Source organism: Aquarana catesbeiana, linkage group LG03 (genome assembly GCF_042186555.1).
Source record: "Aquarana catesbeiana isolate 2022-GZ linkage group LG03, ASM4218655v1, whole genome shotgun sequence".
Lineage (NCBI taxonomy): Eukaryota > Metazoa > Chordata > Amphibia > Anura > Ranidae > Aquarana > Aquarana catesbeiana.
This window is the reverse complement of record NC_133326.1, coordinates 685,301,831-685,319,278: the sequence shown is the minus strand read 5'-3', so window position 1 is coordinate 685,319,278 and position 17,448 is coordinate 685,301,831. Positions and strand designations below refer to the sequence as shown.

The window sequence follows — 17,448 nt, the reverse complement described above, 5'->3', positions numbered from 1 at the left end:
CAATTGTCATTTAAACAGCGACAGCGCTGAAAGCTGAAAATTGGCTCGTGCAGGAAAGTGCCCGGTATTGGGGGGGAAAGTGCCCGGTATTGAAGTGGTTAAAGTGGTTCTAAAGGCTCAAGTTTTTTTTACCTTCATGCATGTTATGCATGAAGGTAAAAAACCTTCTGTGTGCAGCAGTCTCTGCAGCAGTCCCCCCAGCCCCCCCCCCCCCCCAATACTTACCTGAGCCCCATATCGATCCAGCGATGTGCTTGAGAGCCTCAGCTCTCCAAGGACTCTCCCTCCTCATTGGCTGAGAAAGCAGTGGAAGCCATTGGCTCTCGCTGCTGTCAATCATAGCCAGTGAGCCAAAGAGGGGGCTTGGCTGTGCCACGGACTGTGTGTATGGACACACAGAGCAGTGGCTTGGGAGGGAGCCTGTCTGGGTGCCCCCCGTTGCAAAAAGCTTCCTCTGGAGGCACTTGGTAAGAGGGAGGGGCCAGGAGCACTAATGGGGGACCCAGGAAGAGGAGGATCAGGGCTGCTCTGTGCAAAACCAACTGCACAGACGAAGTATGTATAATATTTTTTCTTTTTAAATATAAATTTGCCTTTAATAGCACAGTAAGCTCCATCTGAGATCTCTGACACAGGGGCCATACTTTGTGCAATGCAGACAAAAGCCTGTCTTCTCTAGAAGTAGTTCCCAATATTGCAATGCAAAAAATAAAATGCATCCTGCACTTTTGGTTTGTTGCCCTGGAGTCCAGATCAAAATCAATTGTAAGAGATGGGTCACAAATTGCAACAACATCGCATCAGTACACACCGCACATCTCCATAGACATCATGGTGTGAGGACACCCTAGATCAGCGGTTCTCAACCTGGGGGTCGCGACCCCCTGGGGGGTCGATTGCCCATTCTCCAGGGGGTCGCGAATGCTGGCCGAGATGCTGGCCGAGACGGACCCAAAGTTACTGCCTGAGTCCGTCCGTCTCGGCCAGCGAGATGTCACTTCCTGGAGAGGAGGGACTGCACGGAAGTGACGTTCCGTCGCCGCCATCTTGGTACTCTCGTCCGCAGTAAGGCTTAGACTTAGAAGTCGGCAAGCGGACATCTTTGTACACCCACCGAAATCTGCTTGCTGCGGACGAGTGTACCAAGAGGGAGGCAACGAAACACGACTTGCTGAAGAAGAAGAACACCTGTGACTTCTGGTAAGTCAGACACACAGGAAAAGCTGACAAGACAACATTTTTTTTATTATGGTTATATATATACGTCCCAGTTGGTTCCTCAAAAGTAGTTATTCCGTGCCAGTGCTAGATACATGTTTGGAAGCTATACACTTTGTGTATCTAGCACTGGCACGGAATAACCACTTTTGAGGAATCAACCGCAACGTTTATATATAAATCAGTGGTGGGGGCGCAAACAAACTGAAACAATCAGAAAAAAACCCCATTAAAACGCTGCAACTGTGCCATCAAATGTCGCCACTGTGCCATCAAACGCAGGAACTGTGCCCTTTAATTGTTGCCACTGTACCAAACGCAGCCACTGTGCCCATCAATTGTCGCCACTGTGCCAGCAAACGTCGCCACTGTGCCATCAGACGCAGCCACTGTGCCCTTTAATTGTTGCCACTGTACCAAACGCAGCCACTGTGCCCATCAATTGTCGCCATTGTGCCAGCAAACGTCGCCACTGTGCAGCCACTGTGCCCATCAATTGTCGCCACTGTGTCATCAAATGCAGCCACTGTGCCCATCAATTCTCGCCACTGTGCCAGCAAACGCCGCCACTGTGCCATCAAATGCAGCCACTGTGCCCATCAATTGTCGCCACTGTGCCAGCAAACGCCGCCACTGTGCCATCAAATGCAGCCACTGTGCCCATCAATTGTCGCCACTGTGCCAGCAAACGCCGCCACTGTGCCATCAAATGCAGCCATAGTGTCCATCAATTGTCGCCACTGTGCCAAACGCTGCCACTGTGCCATCAAACGCAGGAACTGCGTCCTTTAATTGTTGCCACTGTGCCAAACGCAGCCACTGTGCCCATTGTCGCCACTGTGCCAGCAAACGTCGCCACTGTGCCATCAAACGCAGCCACTGTGCCCTTTAATTGTTGCCACTGTGCCAAGGGCAGCCACTGTGCCCATCAATTGTCGCCACTGTGCCAGCAAATGTTGCCACTGTGCCAGCAAACGTTGCCACTGTGCCATCAAACGCAGCCACTGTGCCATCAAACGCAGCCACTGTTCCCTTTAATTGTTGCCACTGTGCCAAACGCAGCCACTGTGCCCATAAATTGTCGCCACTGTGCCAGCAAATGTCGCCACCTGTGCCATCAAACGCAGCCACTGTGCTATTTAATTGTTACCACTGTGCCAAACGCAGCCACTGTGCCAGCAAACGTCCCACTGTGCAGCCACTGTGCCCATCAATTGTTGCCACTGTGCCAGCAAACGCCGCCACTGTGCCAGCAAACGCGACTAGCAAAAATAATTTTACTCTTAGGGGTCCCCACAACTTGGGAAATTTTATCAAGGGGTCACGGCACTAGGAAGGTTGAGAACCACTGCCCTAGATATTCCCCAACAAAATAAAAATCTGGCAGATCTCTCTTCAGTAACAAACATCCCCCATACAGCAGGTTCTTCTACTCCTTCCTGTGTTTTCTTACATAATAAATTAGGAGTGAGCCAAATAGCAAAACATGATGCTGCAACTGTACAGGAGGAGGACGTGTAGTGCGACCAGACATCAGAAAAAGGGAAGACGTGTCATCTGAGCAGCTCTGACCGGGGAACTGTGGTTTGTGCTAGACACTGAGGTTGCAAATTCTAAGTCAGCTTACCTCCTGGGATTTTCATGCACTGGGAGTCTTTATAAAAGCCCTTCACAACCAGGGGTCACATCCAGGAGGTTATTCGGGGGGTTCCTTTTTCTTTTTAGCTATCTATAGGGAGCATTCCCACCACTGAACACAAGAGTAATATGATTATCTCCTCACCAACTCGCCCAATGACTACCAATATAAAGGGATCAATCTAAGGAGGGCCCTTCCCCGCCGGTCACCAAATCTAAGGAGGGCCCTTCCCCGCCGGTCACCAAATCTAAGGAGGGCCCTTCCCCGCCGGTCACCAAATCTAAGGAGGGCCCTTCCCCGCCGGTCACCAAATCTAAGGAGGGCCCTTCCCCGCCGGTCACCAAATCTAAGGAGGGCCCTTCCCCGCCGGTCACCAAATCTAAGGAGGGCCCTTCCCCGCCGGTCACCAAATCTAAGGAGGGCCCTTCCCCGCCGGTCACCAAATCTAAGGAGGGCCCTTCCCCGCCGGTCACCAAATCTAAGGAGGGCCCTTCTCCGCCGGTCGCCAATCTAAGAGGGCCCTTCTCCGCCGGTCGCCAATCTAAGAGGGCCCTTCTCCGCCGGTCGCCAATCTAAGAGGGCCCTTCTCCGCCGGTCGCCAATCTAAGAGGGCCCTTCTCCGCCGGTCGCCAATCTAAGAGGGCCCTTCTCCGCCGGTCGCCAATCTAAGAGGGCCCTTCTCCGCCGGTCGCCAATCTAAGAGGGCCCTTCTCCGCCGGTCGCCAATCTAAGAGGGCCCTTCTCCGCCGGTCGCCAATCTAAGAGGGCCCTTCTCCGCCGGTCACCAATCTAAGAGGGCCCTTCTCCACCGGTCACCAATCTAAGAGGGCCCTTCTCCACCGGTCGCCAATCTAAGAGGGCCCTTCTCCACCGGTCGCCAATCTAAGAGGGCCCTTCTCCACCGGTCGCCAATCTAAGAGGGCCCTTCTCCACCGGTCGCCAATCTAAGAGGGCCCTTCTCCACCGGTCACCAATCTAAGAGGGCCCTTCTCCACCAGTCACCAATCTAAGAGGGCCCTTCTCCACCGGTCACCAATCTAAGAGGGCCCTTCTCCACCGGTCACCAATCTAAGAGGGCCCTTCTCCACCGGTCACCAATCTAAGAGGGCCCTTCTCCACCGGTCGCCAATCTAAGAGGGCCCTTCTCCACCGGTCGCCAATCTAAGAGGGCCCTTCTCCACCGGTCGCCAATCTAAGAGGGCCCTTCTCCACCGGTCGCCAATCTAAGAGGGCCCTTCTCCACCGGTCGCCAATCTAAGAGGGCCCTTCTCCACCGGTCGCCAATCTAAGAGGGCCCTTCTCCACCGGTCGCCAATCTAAGAGGGCCCTTCTCCACCGGTCGCCAATCTAAGAGGGCCCTTCTCCACCGGTCGCCAATCTAAGAGGGCCCTTCTCCACCGGTCCCCAATCTAAGAGGGCCCTTCTCCACCGGTCCCCAATCTAAGAGGGCCCTTCTCCACCGGTCACCAATCTAAGAGGGCCCTTCTCCACCGGTCACCAATCTAAGAGGGCCCTTCTCCACCGGTCACCAATCTAAGAGGGCCCTTCTCCACCGGTCACCAATCTAAGAGGGCCCTTCTCCACCGGTCACCAATCTAAGAGGGCCCTTCTCCACCGGTCACCAATCTAAGAGGGCCCTTCTCCACTGGTCACCAATCTGAGGCCAGGTTCACACCTCAGCAAATTGGATGTGGGTATCCCTGCATTCAATTTGGCATCATGGTGTGAGGACACCCTAGATATTCCCCAACAAAATAAAAATCTGGCAGATCTCTCTTCAGTAACAAACATCCCCCATACAGCAGGTTCTTCTACTCCTTCCTGTGTTTTCTTACATAATAAATTAGGAGTGAGCCAAATAGCAAAACATGATGCTGCAACTGTACAGGAGGAGGACGTGTAGTGCGACCAGACATCAGAAAAAGGGAAGACGTGTCATCTGAGCAGCTCTGACCGGGGAACTGTGGTTTGTGCTAGACACTGAGGTTGCAAATTCTAAGTCAGCTTACCTCCTGGGATTTTCATGCACTGGGAGTCTTTATAAAAGCCCTTCACAACCAGGGGTCACATCCAGGAGGTTATTCGGGGGGTTCCTTTTTTTTTTAGCTATCTATAGGGAGCATTCCCACCACTGAACACAAGAGTAATATGATTATCTCCTCACCAACTCGCCCAATGACTACCAATATAAAGGGATCAATCTAAGGAGGGCCCTTCCCCGCCGGTCACCAAATCTAAGGAGGGCCCTTCCCCGCCGGTCACCAAATCTAAGGAAGGCCCTTCCCCGCCGGTCACCAAATCTAAGGAGGCCCCTTCCCCGCCGGTCACCAAATCTAAGGAGGGCCCTTCCCCGCCGGTCACCAAATCTAAGGAGGGCCCTTCCCCTCCGGTCACCAAATCTAAGGAGGGCCCTTCCCCGCCGGTCACCAAATCTAAGGAGGGCCCTTCCCCGCCGGTCACCAAATCTAAGGAGGGCCCTTCCCCGCCGGTCACCAAATCTAAGGAGGGCCCTTCCCACCCGGTCACCAAATCTAAGGAGGGCCCTTCCCCGCCGGTCACCAAATCTAAGGAGGGCCCTTCCCACCCGGTCACCAAATCTAAGGAGGGCCCTTCCCACCCGGTCACCAAATCTAAAGAGGGCCCTTCTCCACCGGTCACCAATCTAAGAGGGCCCTTCTCCACCGGTCGCCAATCTAAGAGGGCCCTTCTCCACCGGTCGCCAATCTAAGAGGGCCCTTCTCCACCGGTCGCCAATCTAAGAGGGCCCTTCTCCACCGGTCGCCAATCTAAGAGGGCCCTTCTCCACCGGTCGCCAATCTAAGAGGGCCCTTCTCCACCGGTCGCCAATCTAAGAGGGCCCTTCTCCACCGGTCGCCAATCTAAGAGGGCCCTTCTCCACCGGTCGCCAATCTAAGAGGGCCCTTCTCCACCGGTCGCCAATCTAAGAGGGCCCTTCTCCACCGGTCGCCAATCTAAGAGGGCCCTTCTCCACCGGTCGCCAATCTAAGAGGGCCCTTCTCCACCGGTCGCCAATCTAAGAGGGCCCTTCTCCACCGGTCGCCAATCTAAGAGGGCCCTTCACCACCGGTCGCCAATCTAAGAGGGCCCTTCACCACCGGTCGCCAATCTAAGAGGGCCCTTCACCACCGGTCGCCAATCTAAGAGGGCCCTTCTCCACCGGTCGCCAATCTAAGAGGGCCCTTCTCCACCGGTCGCCAATCTAAGAGGGCCCTTCTCCACCGGTCGCCAATCTAAGAGGGCCCTTCTCCACCGGTCGCCAATCTAAGAGGGCCCTTCTCCGCCGGTCGCCAATCTAAGAGGGCCCTTCTCCGCCGGTCGCCAATCTAAGAGGGCCCTTCTCCGCCGGTCGCCAATCTAAGAGGGCCCTTCTCCACCGGTCACCAATCTAAGAGGGCCCTTCTCCGCCGGTCGCCAATCTAAGAGGGCCCTTCTCCGCCGGTCGCCAATCTAAGAGGGCCCTTCTCCACCGGTCGCCAATCTAAGAGGGCCCTTCTCCACCGGTCACCAATCTAAGAGGGCCCTTCTCCACCGGTCACCAATCTAAGAGGGCCCTTCTGAGGCCAGGTTCACACCTATGCAAATTGGATGTGGGTATCCCTGCATCCAATTTGAATAGCAGGAGACTGTGACCGGCTCTATATGGAGTCAGTTCACATATCTCGGTTGCGGCTGCGGAGTGCACTGCCCAGTGAGTCTTTGGCTCAGTTTCAGGACCGAATTCAGGCATAGAATCGGCCCTGCAACAGAGAACAGGGACGCACATCGTTCCTGTGCGATCCGCAGCCAGTTTCAGTGTGAACCGAGCCTAAGAGGATCCTTCTCCACCGGTCACCAATTTAAGCGGGTACTTCTCCGGTCAACAATCTAAGAGGGCCCTACTCCACTGACCGCCAGTATAAGGTGGTACATTGTACATTGGTTTCTCCGACCACCAATGTGATGGAACGCTGTAGTCTGCACTGTCTGCATTTCTTCTCTGGCCTATGATTATAATTGTATTAATTGCATTATTATTACTGAAAATCATTTTCGTGGTTGTCAAGGGTACCAACTACACCACCACATTCCCTACTTATTTCTTTCTTATATCACAATTTAGTGTTAAGGCAATGTCCCCCGAGTTATAGGTATAGTAATTAGGAGGGGTAAAGGCAAGAAAGGCTGCTTTACATTTTACAGAGAGTATGGAATAACCATCCAATATGTGGCAGTTCCTTGTCAGTGGGTGGGGGCAGCAGGGTGCAATCAGGAGGCCTTGTCATGCTGCCCTGAACGGGTAGAGGACAGTGTCTCTCCATTAAAGCAGAACTAACCCCATCAATTTACCCATTTCCCAAAATGGTTTCAATGAAGGCATGCCGTGAATGATAACCATCACAGTTGCTTGTGCTCTCAGCCGAACTGTCAAGCCATCAAATGCCTGGTGTCTTAACTGATCACAAGTAGAACACCACGTCAATTGGCAGCTTCCTTGGCTGTAAAGGACAGGAAGGTTTAGTTCCACTTTAAGAGAAGTTAAGGAGGAAAAGTCAGCTGATAGGAGGCCTACAGCTGCTAGAACACCCTAAACCAAAAATTACAGTTTTTAAAATAAATATATTTTTTTTTATATAGAATTGTATTATATTCGACTTTTTAATTCATATCATGAATTTAAATCAATAGGAATTTATGGTCGGCCGTTATTGGCACCTTTAGTACGAAGAAAAATGCAACCCCATTAAATTCTATGTACGTCATCACACTGGTTCATTGCGCTTACATTGTGGTGTTAAAAATCTTGCTTGCTGCATTTTTGGTTAAAAAAAAAAAAAAATTTTTAAATGCACCTCCCTGTTGAAATGCATTGAAAACACAGCAAGAACGCATCAATAACACACCCATGTGATGCGTTTGAGTCACATGACCTATAAAAAGCACCATAAACACAGTAAAATCGTGGTAAAAAAATTAAATAAAAAAAAAAAAAAAATTGCACTCATTTTCATCGCCTTTTTCTTATATCGGCTAAATGCAGATAACACCATTTTTGCTCGCCAAAATTTCGGTGCATCTCTAGTAAATGCTCATTTAGATCTAGAGGACCGGATAAAGAATTTTTTCTTACCAGATTCTGCAATACCTGGACTCCTGCAGTCTCTTCCACAACCCCCCTCCCCAATAGCAGCCGCACTCTCCTACACTACCTGGATTTAAAGTGATTGTAAAGTGTCTTCTTTAAAAAAAAAAAAAAACTTGCCACCCAGGCCAATTTTGACATTTCTCTCCTACATGTAAAAATCATAATTTTTTTGCTAAAAAAAAAAAAAAAAAAAAAAAATTACATTGAACCCCCAAACATTATACATGTTTTGTGTAGCAAAGACCCTAAAGAATACAATGGCGGTTGTTGCAACTTTTTATCTTGCACGGTATTTGCAGCAATTTTTTTCGAACGCATTATTTTTGGGAAAACAAAAAAAAAAAAAAAAAAAAACTCTTGTGCTTTAAAAAAATAAACAAAAAACAAAAAAAACAAAACAGTAAAGTTTGCCCAATTTTTTTGCACAATGTGAAAGATGAAGTTACGCTGAGTATTTAGATACCCAACATGTCACGCTTCAAAATTGCACACGCTTGTGGAATGGCGCCAAACTTCAGTACTTAAAAATCCCCATAGGCAACACTTTTTTTACTGGTTACATGTTTTGAATTACAGGAGGAGGGCTAGAAGTATTGCTTTCACTCTAACGTTTGCGGCGACACCTCACATGTGTGGTTTGAACACCGTTTTCATATGTGGGCGGGACTTACGTATGCATTTGAGCACACGGGGACAGGGGCGCTTTAAATTTTTTTTGTTTTTTATTGTTCATTTTACTTTTTTTTTTTCTTTAGTTTGATCACTTTTATTCCTATTACAAGGAATGTAAACATCTTTGTAATAGGAATATGGCATGACAGGTCCTCTTTACAGTGAGATCAGGGGTCAATAAGCCCCCACACCTCACCTCTAGGCTGGGAAGCCTGAAATACAAAAATAGTGAAAAAAAAACGATCTCAGCTTCCCAGCCGAGGCGGCGCCGTTCGTTTGAATGCAGAGGCCGGGCGTGACGTCGTAACATCGCGCCCGGCCTCCGAACGATCATAGAGACTCCGGCGACCATCTAGTCCGCCGGAAATCTCGACGGTAAACATAGAGATGGAAGCGGTGAGTCAGTAGAAGCACCGGGAGGGGTGGCGGGGAGACGGGCCCTCCGGGGGAGGGTGGGGACGTCACCTCTCGCCGCCCATAAGAACGATCAAGCGGCGGAACAGCCGCTATGATCCTTCTTATGGTGAAGGGAATCGCCGGTTGAAAAAGCCGATATCTGAATGATGCCTGTAGCTGCAGGAATCATATAGATATCACAGCTTAAAGTCAAGGACGTCATATGACCTCTGTGCAGTTGGTTTTGCACAGAGCAGCCCGGATCCTCCTCTTTTCGAGTCCCTCCCCCCCAATCGAGTGCCCCCACAGTCAGAAGTTTCCTATGGGGGGCACCCGAGCCGAGTCACAGCTCCGTGTGTCCATTCAGACACAGAGCCCTGAAACCGGCCCCACCCCCTCTCTCTCCCCTGATTGGCAGGCTGACTTTGCTCGACAGCCGCTGGATCCAATGGCGCCGCTGCTGTGTCTCAGCCAAATCAGGAGGAGTGTCCCACATGGCTTAGACACTCATGGACATCGCTGAAGAGAGATGGGGGCCTCAGGTAAGTGTTAGAGGGGGGCTGCTACACACAAAAGGTTAATGCATTAAGATAAAAAAAAAAAAAAAACCCTGCTGCCTTTACAACCCCTTGCAGTGTGGGGCAGGGCAGGATTATCATTCATTCATTCCCCCCCCCCCCCCCCCCGGTGATAAGCTTTAAATGGAGGAAGTCAGGAAAAGAATGTGAGCCGTCATGGCCCGGGACAAAGCATTCCTGCCAGGAGTCTCCACACTTTACTGCCTGCATGCATGTTCCAGGTCAGTGACCCCCCTAAAGTAGGGAGGGGGATGAAGATAACGGATCTGAGGTGTGATCCTCCAAAAAAAAAAAAAAAAAAAAAAAAAACACAAGTCAGTAATGACAGACCTGCCTTCTACATCTCCCGGGAAAGGATTCGGCCATCCCCGTCATTGTAAACCAGGAAATGATACAAATGATATTGTGTTCTAGTATACCAGGGATATGCAATTAGTGGACCTCCAGATGTTGCAGAACTACAAGTCCCATGAGGCATAGCAAAGACTCTGATAGCCACAAGCATGACACCCAGAGACAGAGGCATGATGGGACTTGTAGTTTTGCAACAGCTGGAGGTCTGCTAATTGTATATCCCTGTAGTATACAGTCCTCTGACAGCAGGGATAGGAAACCTTGGGTAAAAGAAAAAAAAAAAGGCGCCTTTTTTTTTTATCTGTTTTCTATTAGAGATTGTTCCTCTCCTCGAGTGCAGCCCTAAGTGTTTGAAGATCACATCGTCCGCCCCATATATAGACACTATCTGCCTGGTCCTGACATTCTGAGCACCATTGATATAGGTTTATAGGAAACCTTTGGGGACTCCAGCTTGTGGAGAAACTACAAATCCCATCATCCCTCTCCCTCTGGGAGTTACACCTGCTGCGGCTATCAGTCTTGCAATGCCTCATGGGATTTGTAGTTTTTTTTTCACCACAGCTGGGGTGCCGAGGTTGCCTGTCCTGTCTCGCAGCCTTCTGACAAAGTACACTTCTATTACTGTATACTGCAGACTCGGGAGGCCTGTTCACACTTCTACAAACTAAAAAACACTGATTTCACCTTTTCTATATCCCAGTTCTGCAGATCTCCTGCAGCCTCTTTACAGCCACCTCCAGTCTACACGCGCTCGCTCCAGACATCAGCTGCACATCATGGCTCTGGAGTGGGGTCAGTGGGCTGTACCTGTGTAACGTGTGTCTGTATGGCCAATTGTGACACCCCCAACTGGGGGGACAGTTGTCGCCCTATAAAACTAGGTGCCCAAATAGGAATCTTAATGGCAGGATCACCAAGAATTTATTTAAATCTGATCTCCGGCCTTCCCCTCAGTCTTGCACAGTTGGTACAGGCTCCTCTCCTGTACAGAAAGGGCTTACTCCGATTTCACTGCATACTGTGAGCTTCTCATAATGCGCATTAGAAGCTGCAGCAAGTCACATAGACCCCCAGCCTCATCTCCTGATTGGAGGACGTCAACAGCCAGGAAGTGAGGCGGGATCCAATAGAGGCTCCTCTTATTAGACGGCTCTACAGGTGTCAAGCTGTGGCCCTCCAGCTGCTGCCAAACTACAAGTCCCATGAGGCTTTGCAAGGCTGACAGTTACAGGCATGACTCCCACAGGCATGATGGGACTTGTAGTTCTGCAACAGCTGGGGGGCCACAGGTTGTCAACCAGCCCTTTTGTCCCCCCCTAGCCCGATGGCCCCTGGCCTACCCCTGTCACTAGGGTTGGGGGAAAAAAAAAAAAAAAAAAAATCGATTTTAATCTTGAATCGAGGTCAAATCGATTCAAAATTTCAGCAAATCGATTTTTTTAAGATTTTTTTTTCCCACCAGGACAGGCGCTGACACCGCGCCAGTCCTGAAGAGCTGTGGGCAGGAGTTTTTTTTAAGGTGAGGCCGCAGCTTCGGCCAAGTACGTGAGGCCAGAAGCCGCGGACTAGGCCGAAGCCGCGGCCTCGCCTAAAAACTCCTGCCCGCAGCTCCTCAGGACCGGCGCGGTGTCCAAAAAAAAAAAAAAAAAAAAAACCCGATTCGAATCATGAATCGAGTTTGTTTTTAGGAAATTGCAGATTTTTTTTTGGGGAGAAAATCTCCCAGCCCTACCTGTCACTTGTTGAATTTTGGTTCTTTCAATAACGGAGGGGTGGTCTGCGTGCAAATACATCCTGCCTAGGAACGCCCACTACTCCAGACTGACATCCACCTATCTAGGGATTTAAAAAATTTACATAACTCCTTTGAAGAGCCCGCCCTCTGCTTGCATCAGGACTGAGGGCCCTTGAAAAAAAAAAAAGAAAAAAGGTGTATGGTGAGGTCTTCAGGAAGGTGAAAACATCAACCTGCTGTCCCCTGCCACCAGCCATGATCTGCCTGCATAGCATAGAGAAACACAGGGACCAAATGATGATATTACTGAGTCTAAAATAAAAAAGGTACATAATGAAAGCAGAAAGGTTTCATTTAAAATATAAAATGGATTAAAAAAAAAAAAAAAAAAAAACCAGGGAAGGCAAAACATAAGCAAATTTAAACTTCAGCTTTCATGGCGGGATCACTGGCCAACCGGCGCTATAGCCGAATGACGGATACAGCGTGGTCGTCCAGTTCTGGGAGGGAATCCATTGATGTCCTCCCAGGACCGCAGAGCCCGCTGAGGCACGCTCTGCGATCGCTGTGTCCTTTGGGCACGGATGATCACAGATCAGGGTATAGGGTCAATCACAGCAGCCCTTTGCTACATGAACAGCCGTGTCCAACCACAGCCGATTACAATCTAAATAGGACTTGCCCGTTCCTTTACTCACGCGGTGTCACAGTGTGAGGACAGCCGAGCCGGTAACCGGCAAGTGTGACAGGGGACATCTACACTGATAATCAGGATACTTGTATTCCGTGATTGGACACGGCTAATCACGTGGTAAAGAGTCTCCTTCAGAGACTCTTTACCACGTGATCAGCCGCGTCCAATCACGGCTGATCACGATGTAAACAGGAAGAGCCGTTGATCGGCCTTTCCTCACTCGCGTCTGTCAGATGCGAGTAGAGGAGAGCCAATCGGCTGCTCTCCTGACAGGGGGGAGGGGGTCTGTGCTGATTACCAGTTCAGCCGCGCCCCCCCCCCCCCCCCCCCCCCCCCCCCGAGGATGCCCACACTGGACCACCAGCAATGCCCACCACTAGTCACCATCAGTTATGCCACCCATGGCCACCAGGGATAACAATCAGTGCCCACAATGGATGCCAATCAGTGATGCCCATCAGTACCATCTATCAGTGCCCATCCATGCGGCATATCAGTGCCCATCAGTGCAGCCCCATTAGTGCCCAGTGAAGGAGATAACTTATTTAAAAAGTTTTGTAACAAAAAAAATAAATAAATCCCAGAGGTGATCAAATACCACCAAAAGAAAGCTCCATTTGTGGGAACAAAATGATAAAAACGTTGTTTTGGGTACAATGTAGCATGACCGCTCAATTGCCATCCAAAGTGTGACAGCGCTGAAAGCTGAAAATTGGTCTGAGCAGGAATGTGTATAAGTGCCTGGTATTGAAGTGGTTAAATACCACCAAAATAAAGTTCTATTTGGCCTGGGCAGGGAAGGGGTGAAAGTGCCCAGTAGGCAAGTGGTTAATAAAGCGGACTAAAGCTATTTTTTTTTTTTTTTTTTTTTTTTTTTTTTTTATAACAAACATGTCATACTTACCTCCACTGTGCAGCTCGTTTTGCACAGAGTGGCCCCGAACCTGCTCTTCTGGGGTCCCTCGGCGGCTGTCTCGGCCCCCCCCCCCCACAAGGATTCAACACTTTCATGCGAGCTCCCTCGCATGGTGTTGAGTGCTTGCGGGCGCGCCCCCGTGATACAGCCGGCGGCCATAGCTGCTCACTGTATCACTTGGCCCCGCCCCCCCCGGCGCGCCGCATCATTGGATGTGCTGCGCTGCTTACAATACATCCACTCTAGCCAATCAACGGCCAGGCTGAGCGGCACAGAGGATGTCTGGAGCGAGCGCGGGACTTTCGAGGGGTCAGGTAAGTAAAACAGGGGGGGGGTATTGTCGGATGTTTTTTCACCTTAATGCATGGACTGCATTAAGGGGGAAAAAAAAAAAAAAAAAAAAAAAAAAAAACTTACCTTTACAACCCCTTTAAGGAAAAATAAAAAAAACCCACACACCTGAAAACATCACCTGAAAACATCATTTCGAATGACAGTAACCTGTGCAGACAGGAGAACTGTGGGAGGGGACCAGCAGCTCCACCCACTACTGGCTGCACAGAACTACAGGAGGGGGCGGAGACAAGTCCAGTCACCCCGCACAAGGAGAGAGAAAGCAAAGCTGTGGGAGGGAAGCAGGAGCTCCACCCACTATTGGCGGTCTGCACAGAACTACAGGAGAGGGCAGAGACAAGACCAGTCACCCCGCACAAAGAGAGAGAGCAGAGCTGTGGGAGGGGACCAGCAGCTCCACCCACTATTGGCGGTCTGCACAGAACTACAGGAGGGGGCGGAGACAAGACCAGTCACCCCGCACAAGGAGAGAGAGCAGAGCTGTGGGAGGGGACCAGGAGCTCCACCCACTACTGGCTGCATAGAACTACAGGAGGGGGCGGAGACAAGTCCAGTCACCCCGCACAAGGGGAGAGAGAGCAAAGCTCTGGGAGGGAACCAGCAGCTCCACCCACTATTGGCGGTCTGCACAGAACTACAGGAGGGGGCGGAGACAAGACCAGTCACCCCGCACAAGAGGAGAGAACAGAGCTGTGGGAGGGGACCAGCAGCTCCACCCACTACTGGCTGCCTGCACAGAACTACAGGAGGGGGCGGAGACAAGACCAGTCACCCCGCACAAGGAGAGAGCAGCAGTGAGCGGTCCTGCACAGAGACAAGATTCAAGGATGGATACACATAATGGATGCATTCAGAGAATATCTGCTGGTTGCGGAGTTCAGCTTTAAGTCTCCATCACAGAGTCAGGCGGCTCAGGGCGCAGCATGCGATATCTTATTGCGGATTGGACAGATAGGTGCCCCTGTGATTGGGACCTCAGCACTGCCAAGCCCCCCCCATAAAACATTCACCTACTACTCCGCTACAGCTACAGTGACCGACAAAGAAAATTAGAAGGCACAATAACACAACTTCCACAAGATCCCAGAACCCCCCCTTTTCTCACCCGCAAAGCTGACAGGTCGATGTCATCCAGGCTCCGGGCTGGCGGGTCGGAGGCCATGTTTCCTGCGCACTGGGGGGGTGGTGACACCAAAAAGGTGTGCAGTCACAGCACAACGCACGCTGCTCGGGAGGGGAGGGGGGGGGGGGTCACATGGACTGCACACAACCAGAGACACACCGCAGACACACAACGATCTGAGAAAAACAGAAAAATAAATAAACCCAAACGAGGCACAAACGGCTTCCCGTACAGCGATGTGTTCTATGCAGAGACGGGGGAGGAGGGGAGTGATTGCATTACTGCTACACACACTGCAGCTCCCCCATCAACCCTGCAACACACCGCAGTGACTCACATGCTGCAGGAGACACACAACCCCACCACACACACACACACACAACCTTCACAACACACACAACCTGCGACACACACACAGGGGGCGGCTGCAGGAATCAGACGCACACAGAGGGCACCCACACACTGTCACCGCCTGTCATCCACACACCCACTGCCTACACCAGCCCCCCCCCCGGCTACACAATCCAAACACCTGAAAAGGAGCCACACACGACCTGTGACTACACAACCGTCAGGAGACACACACACCAGCCCCCCCCCGGCTACACAACCCCACACAGACCCGCAACTACACAACCCCACACAGACCCGCAACTACACAACCCCACACAGACCCACAACTACACAACACCACACAGACCCGCAACTACACAACCCGACACCCACAGCCAACACTGACTGCAACACCACACAACACACAGCCTCCCCCCCAGACTACACAACTCCACCGCAGGGACTCAGGCAGAGCGCAGGGACCCCCCTCTCTCTCTCTCTCTCAGAGCCAGCGTGCGTTGCGTTGCGTTGCGAGTGCGGTCACACACACCAGCAGATCTGTAAATCCAAATAGGCCAAAAGGGGTGGTAAAGGCAGAGCTGTGTCCTGGACTGTTCTGTCCCTGATTTGGAGGAGACAGCCGGCAGTCACTCAGAGGGGGGTCAGAGGATTTGGAGTGTTCCGCTTTCCTGTTCTGTAAGACGGCGGGCGGAAAGGTGCACGACCAGGAGGGAACCAATACGGCTTCTGATGGTCCCTTTAGTGTTTAGGGCCTGCGATAGTTCCTCTGGGACTTGGTATGTAGAACCTGTGATAGTTCCTCTGGGACTTGGTATGTAGAACCTGTGATAGTTCCTCTGGGACTTGGTATGTAGAACCTGTGATAGTTCCTCTGGGACTTGGTATGTAGAACCTGTGATAGTTCCTCTGGGACTTGGTATGTAGAACCTGTGATAGTTCCTCTGGGACTTGGTATGTAGAACCTGTGATAGTTCCTCTGGGACTTGGTATGTAGAACCTGTGATAGTTCCTCTGGGACTTGGTATGTAGAACCTGTGACGGTTCCTCTGGGACTTGGGATGTAGAACCTGTGACGGTTCCTCTAGGACTTGGGATGTAGAACCTGTGACGGTTCCTCTAGGACTTGGGATGTAGAACCTGTGACGGTTCCTCTAGGACTTGGGATGTAGAACCTGTGACGGTTCCTCTAGGACTTGGGATGTAGAACCTGTGACGGTTCCTCTAGGACTTGGGATGTAGAACCTGTGACGGTTCCTCTAGGACTTGGGATGTAGAACCTGTGACGGTTCCTCTAGGACTTGGGATGTAGAACCTGTGACGGTTCCTCTAGGACTTGGGATGTAGAACCTGTGACGGTTCCTCTAGGACTTGGGATGTAGAACCTGTGACGGTTCCTCTGGGACTTGGGATGTAGAGCCTGTGACGGTTCCTCTGGGACTTGGGATGTAGAGCCTGTGACGGTTCCTCTGGGACTTGGGATGTAGAACCTGTGATGGTTCCTCTAGGACTTGGTATGTAGAACCTGTGATAGTTCCTCTGGGACTTGGTATGTAGAACCTGTGATAGTTCCTCTAGGACCTGGTATGTAGAACCTGTGATAGTTCCTCTAGGATTGGTATGTAGAACCTGTGATGGGTCCTCTAGGATTGGTATGTAGAACCTGTGATGGGTCCTCTAGGATTGGTATGTAGAACCTGTGATGGGTCCTCTAGGACTTGGTATGTAGAACCTGTGATAGTTCCTCTAGGATTGGTATGTAGAACCTGTGATGGGTCCTCTAGGATTTGGTATGTAGAACCTGTGATGGGTCCTCTAGGACTTGGTATGTAGAACCTGTGATAGTTCCTCTAGGATTGGTATGTAGAACCTGTGATAGTTCCTCTAGGATTGGTATGTAGAACCTGTGATAGTTCCTCTAGGATTGGTATGTAGAACCTGTGATAGTTCCTCTAGGATTGGTATGTAGAACCTGTGATGGGTCCTCTAGGACCTGGTATGTAGAACCTGTGATAGTTCCTCTAGGACCTGGTATGTAGAACCTGTGATAGTTCCTCTAGGATTGGTATGTAGAACCTGTGATGGGTCCTCTAGGACTTGGTATGTAGAACCTGTGATGGGTCCTCTAGGACTTGGTATGTAGAACCTGTGATGGGTCCTCTAGGACTTGGTATGTAGAACCTGTGATGGGTCCTCTAGGACCTGGTATGTAGAACCTGCGATAGTTCCTCTAGGACTTAGTATGTAGAACCTGCGATAGTCCCTCGAACTT

The 17,448-nt window shown here is 50.9% G+C and overlaps 1 protein-coding gene across 10 annotated transcripts in view; it reads right to left on the bottom strand.

Annotated features, from left to right (window-relative positions):
• The window catches only part of MINK1 (misshapen like kinase 1), a 274,895-nt gene extending 257,824 nt beyond the window's left edge, over positions 1-17,071 (bottom strand). For 2 of the 10 annotated variants that reach the window (XM_073622998.1, XM_073623002.1), the window contains exon 1: positions 14,808-17,061. In XM_073622998.1, coding sequence (XP_073479099.1) covers positions 14,808-14,864 — 57 coding nt within the window. In that variant the 5' untranslated portion in view covers positions 14,865-17,061. Of the gene's footprint in view, positions 1-14,807 lie in introns of all 10 variants that reach the window. The other 8 variants (XM_073623003.1, XM_073623007.1, XM_073623004.1 and 5 more) reach the window with 6 other exon arrangements.
• Between the last annotated feature and the right edge of the window lie 377 nt (positions 17,072-17,448).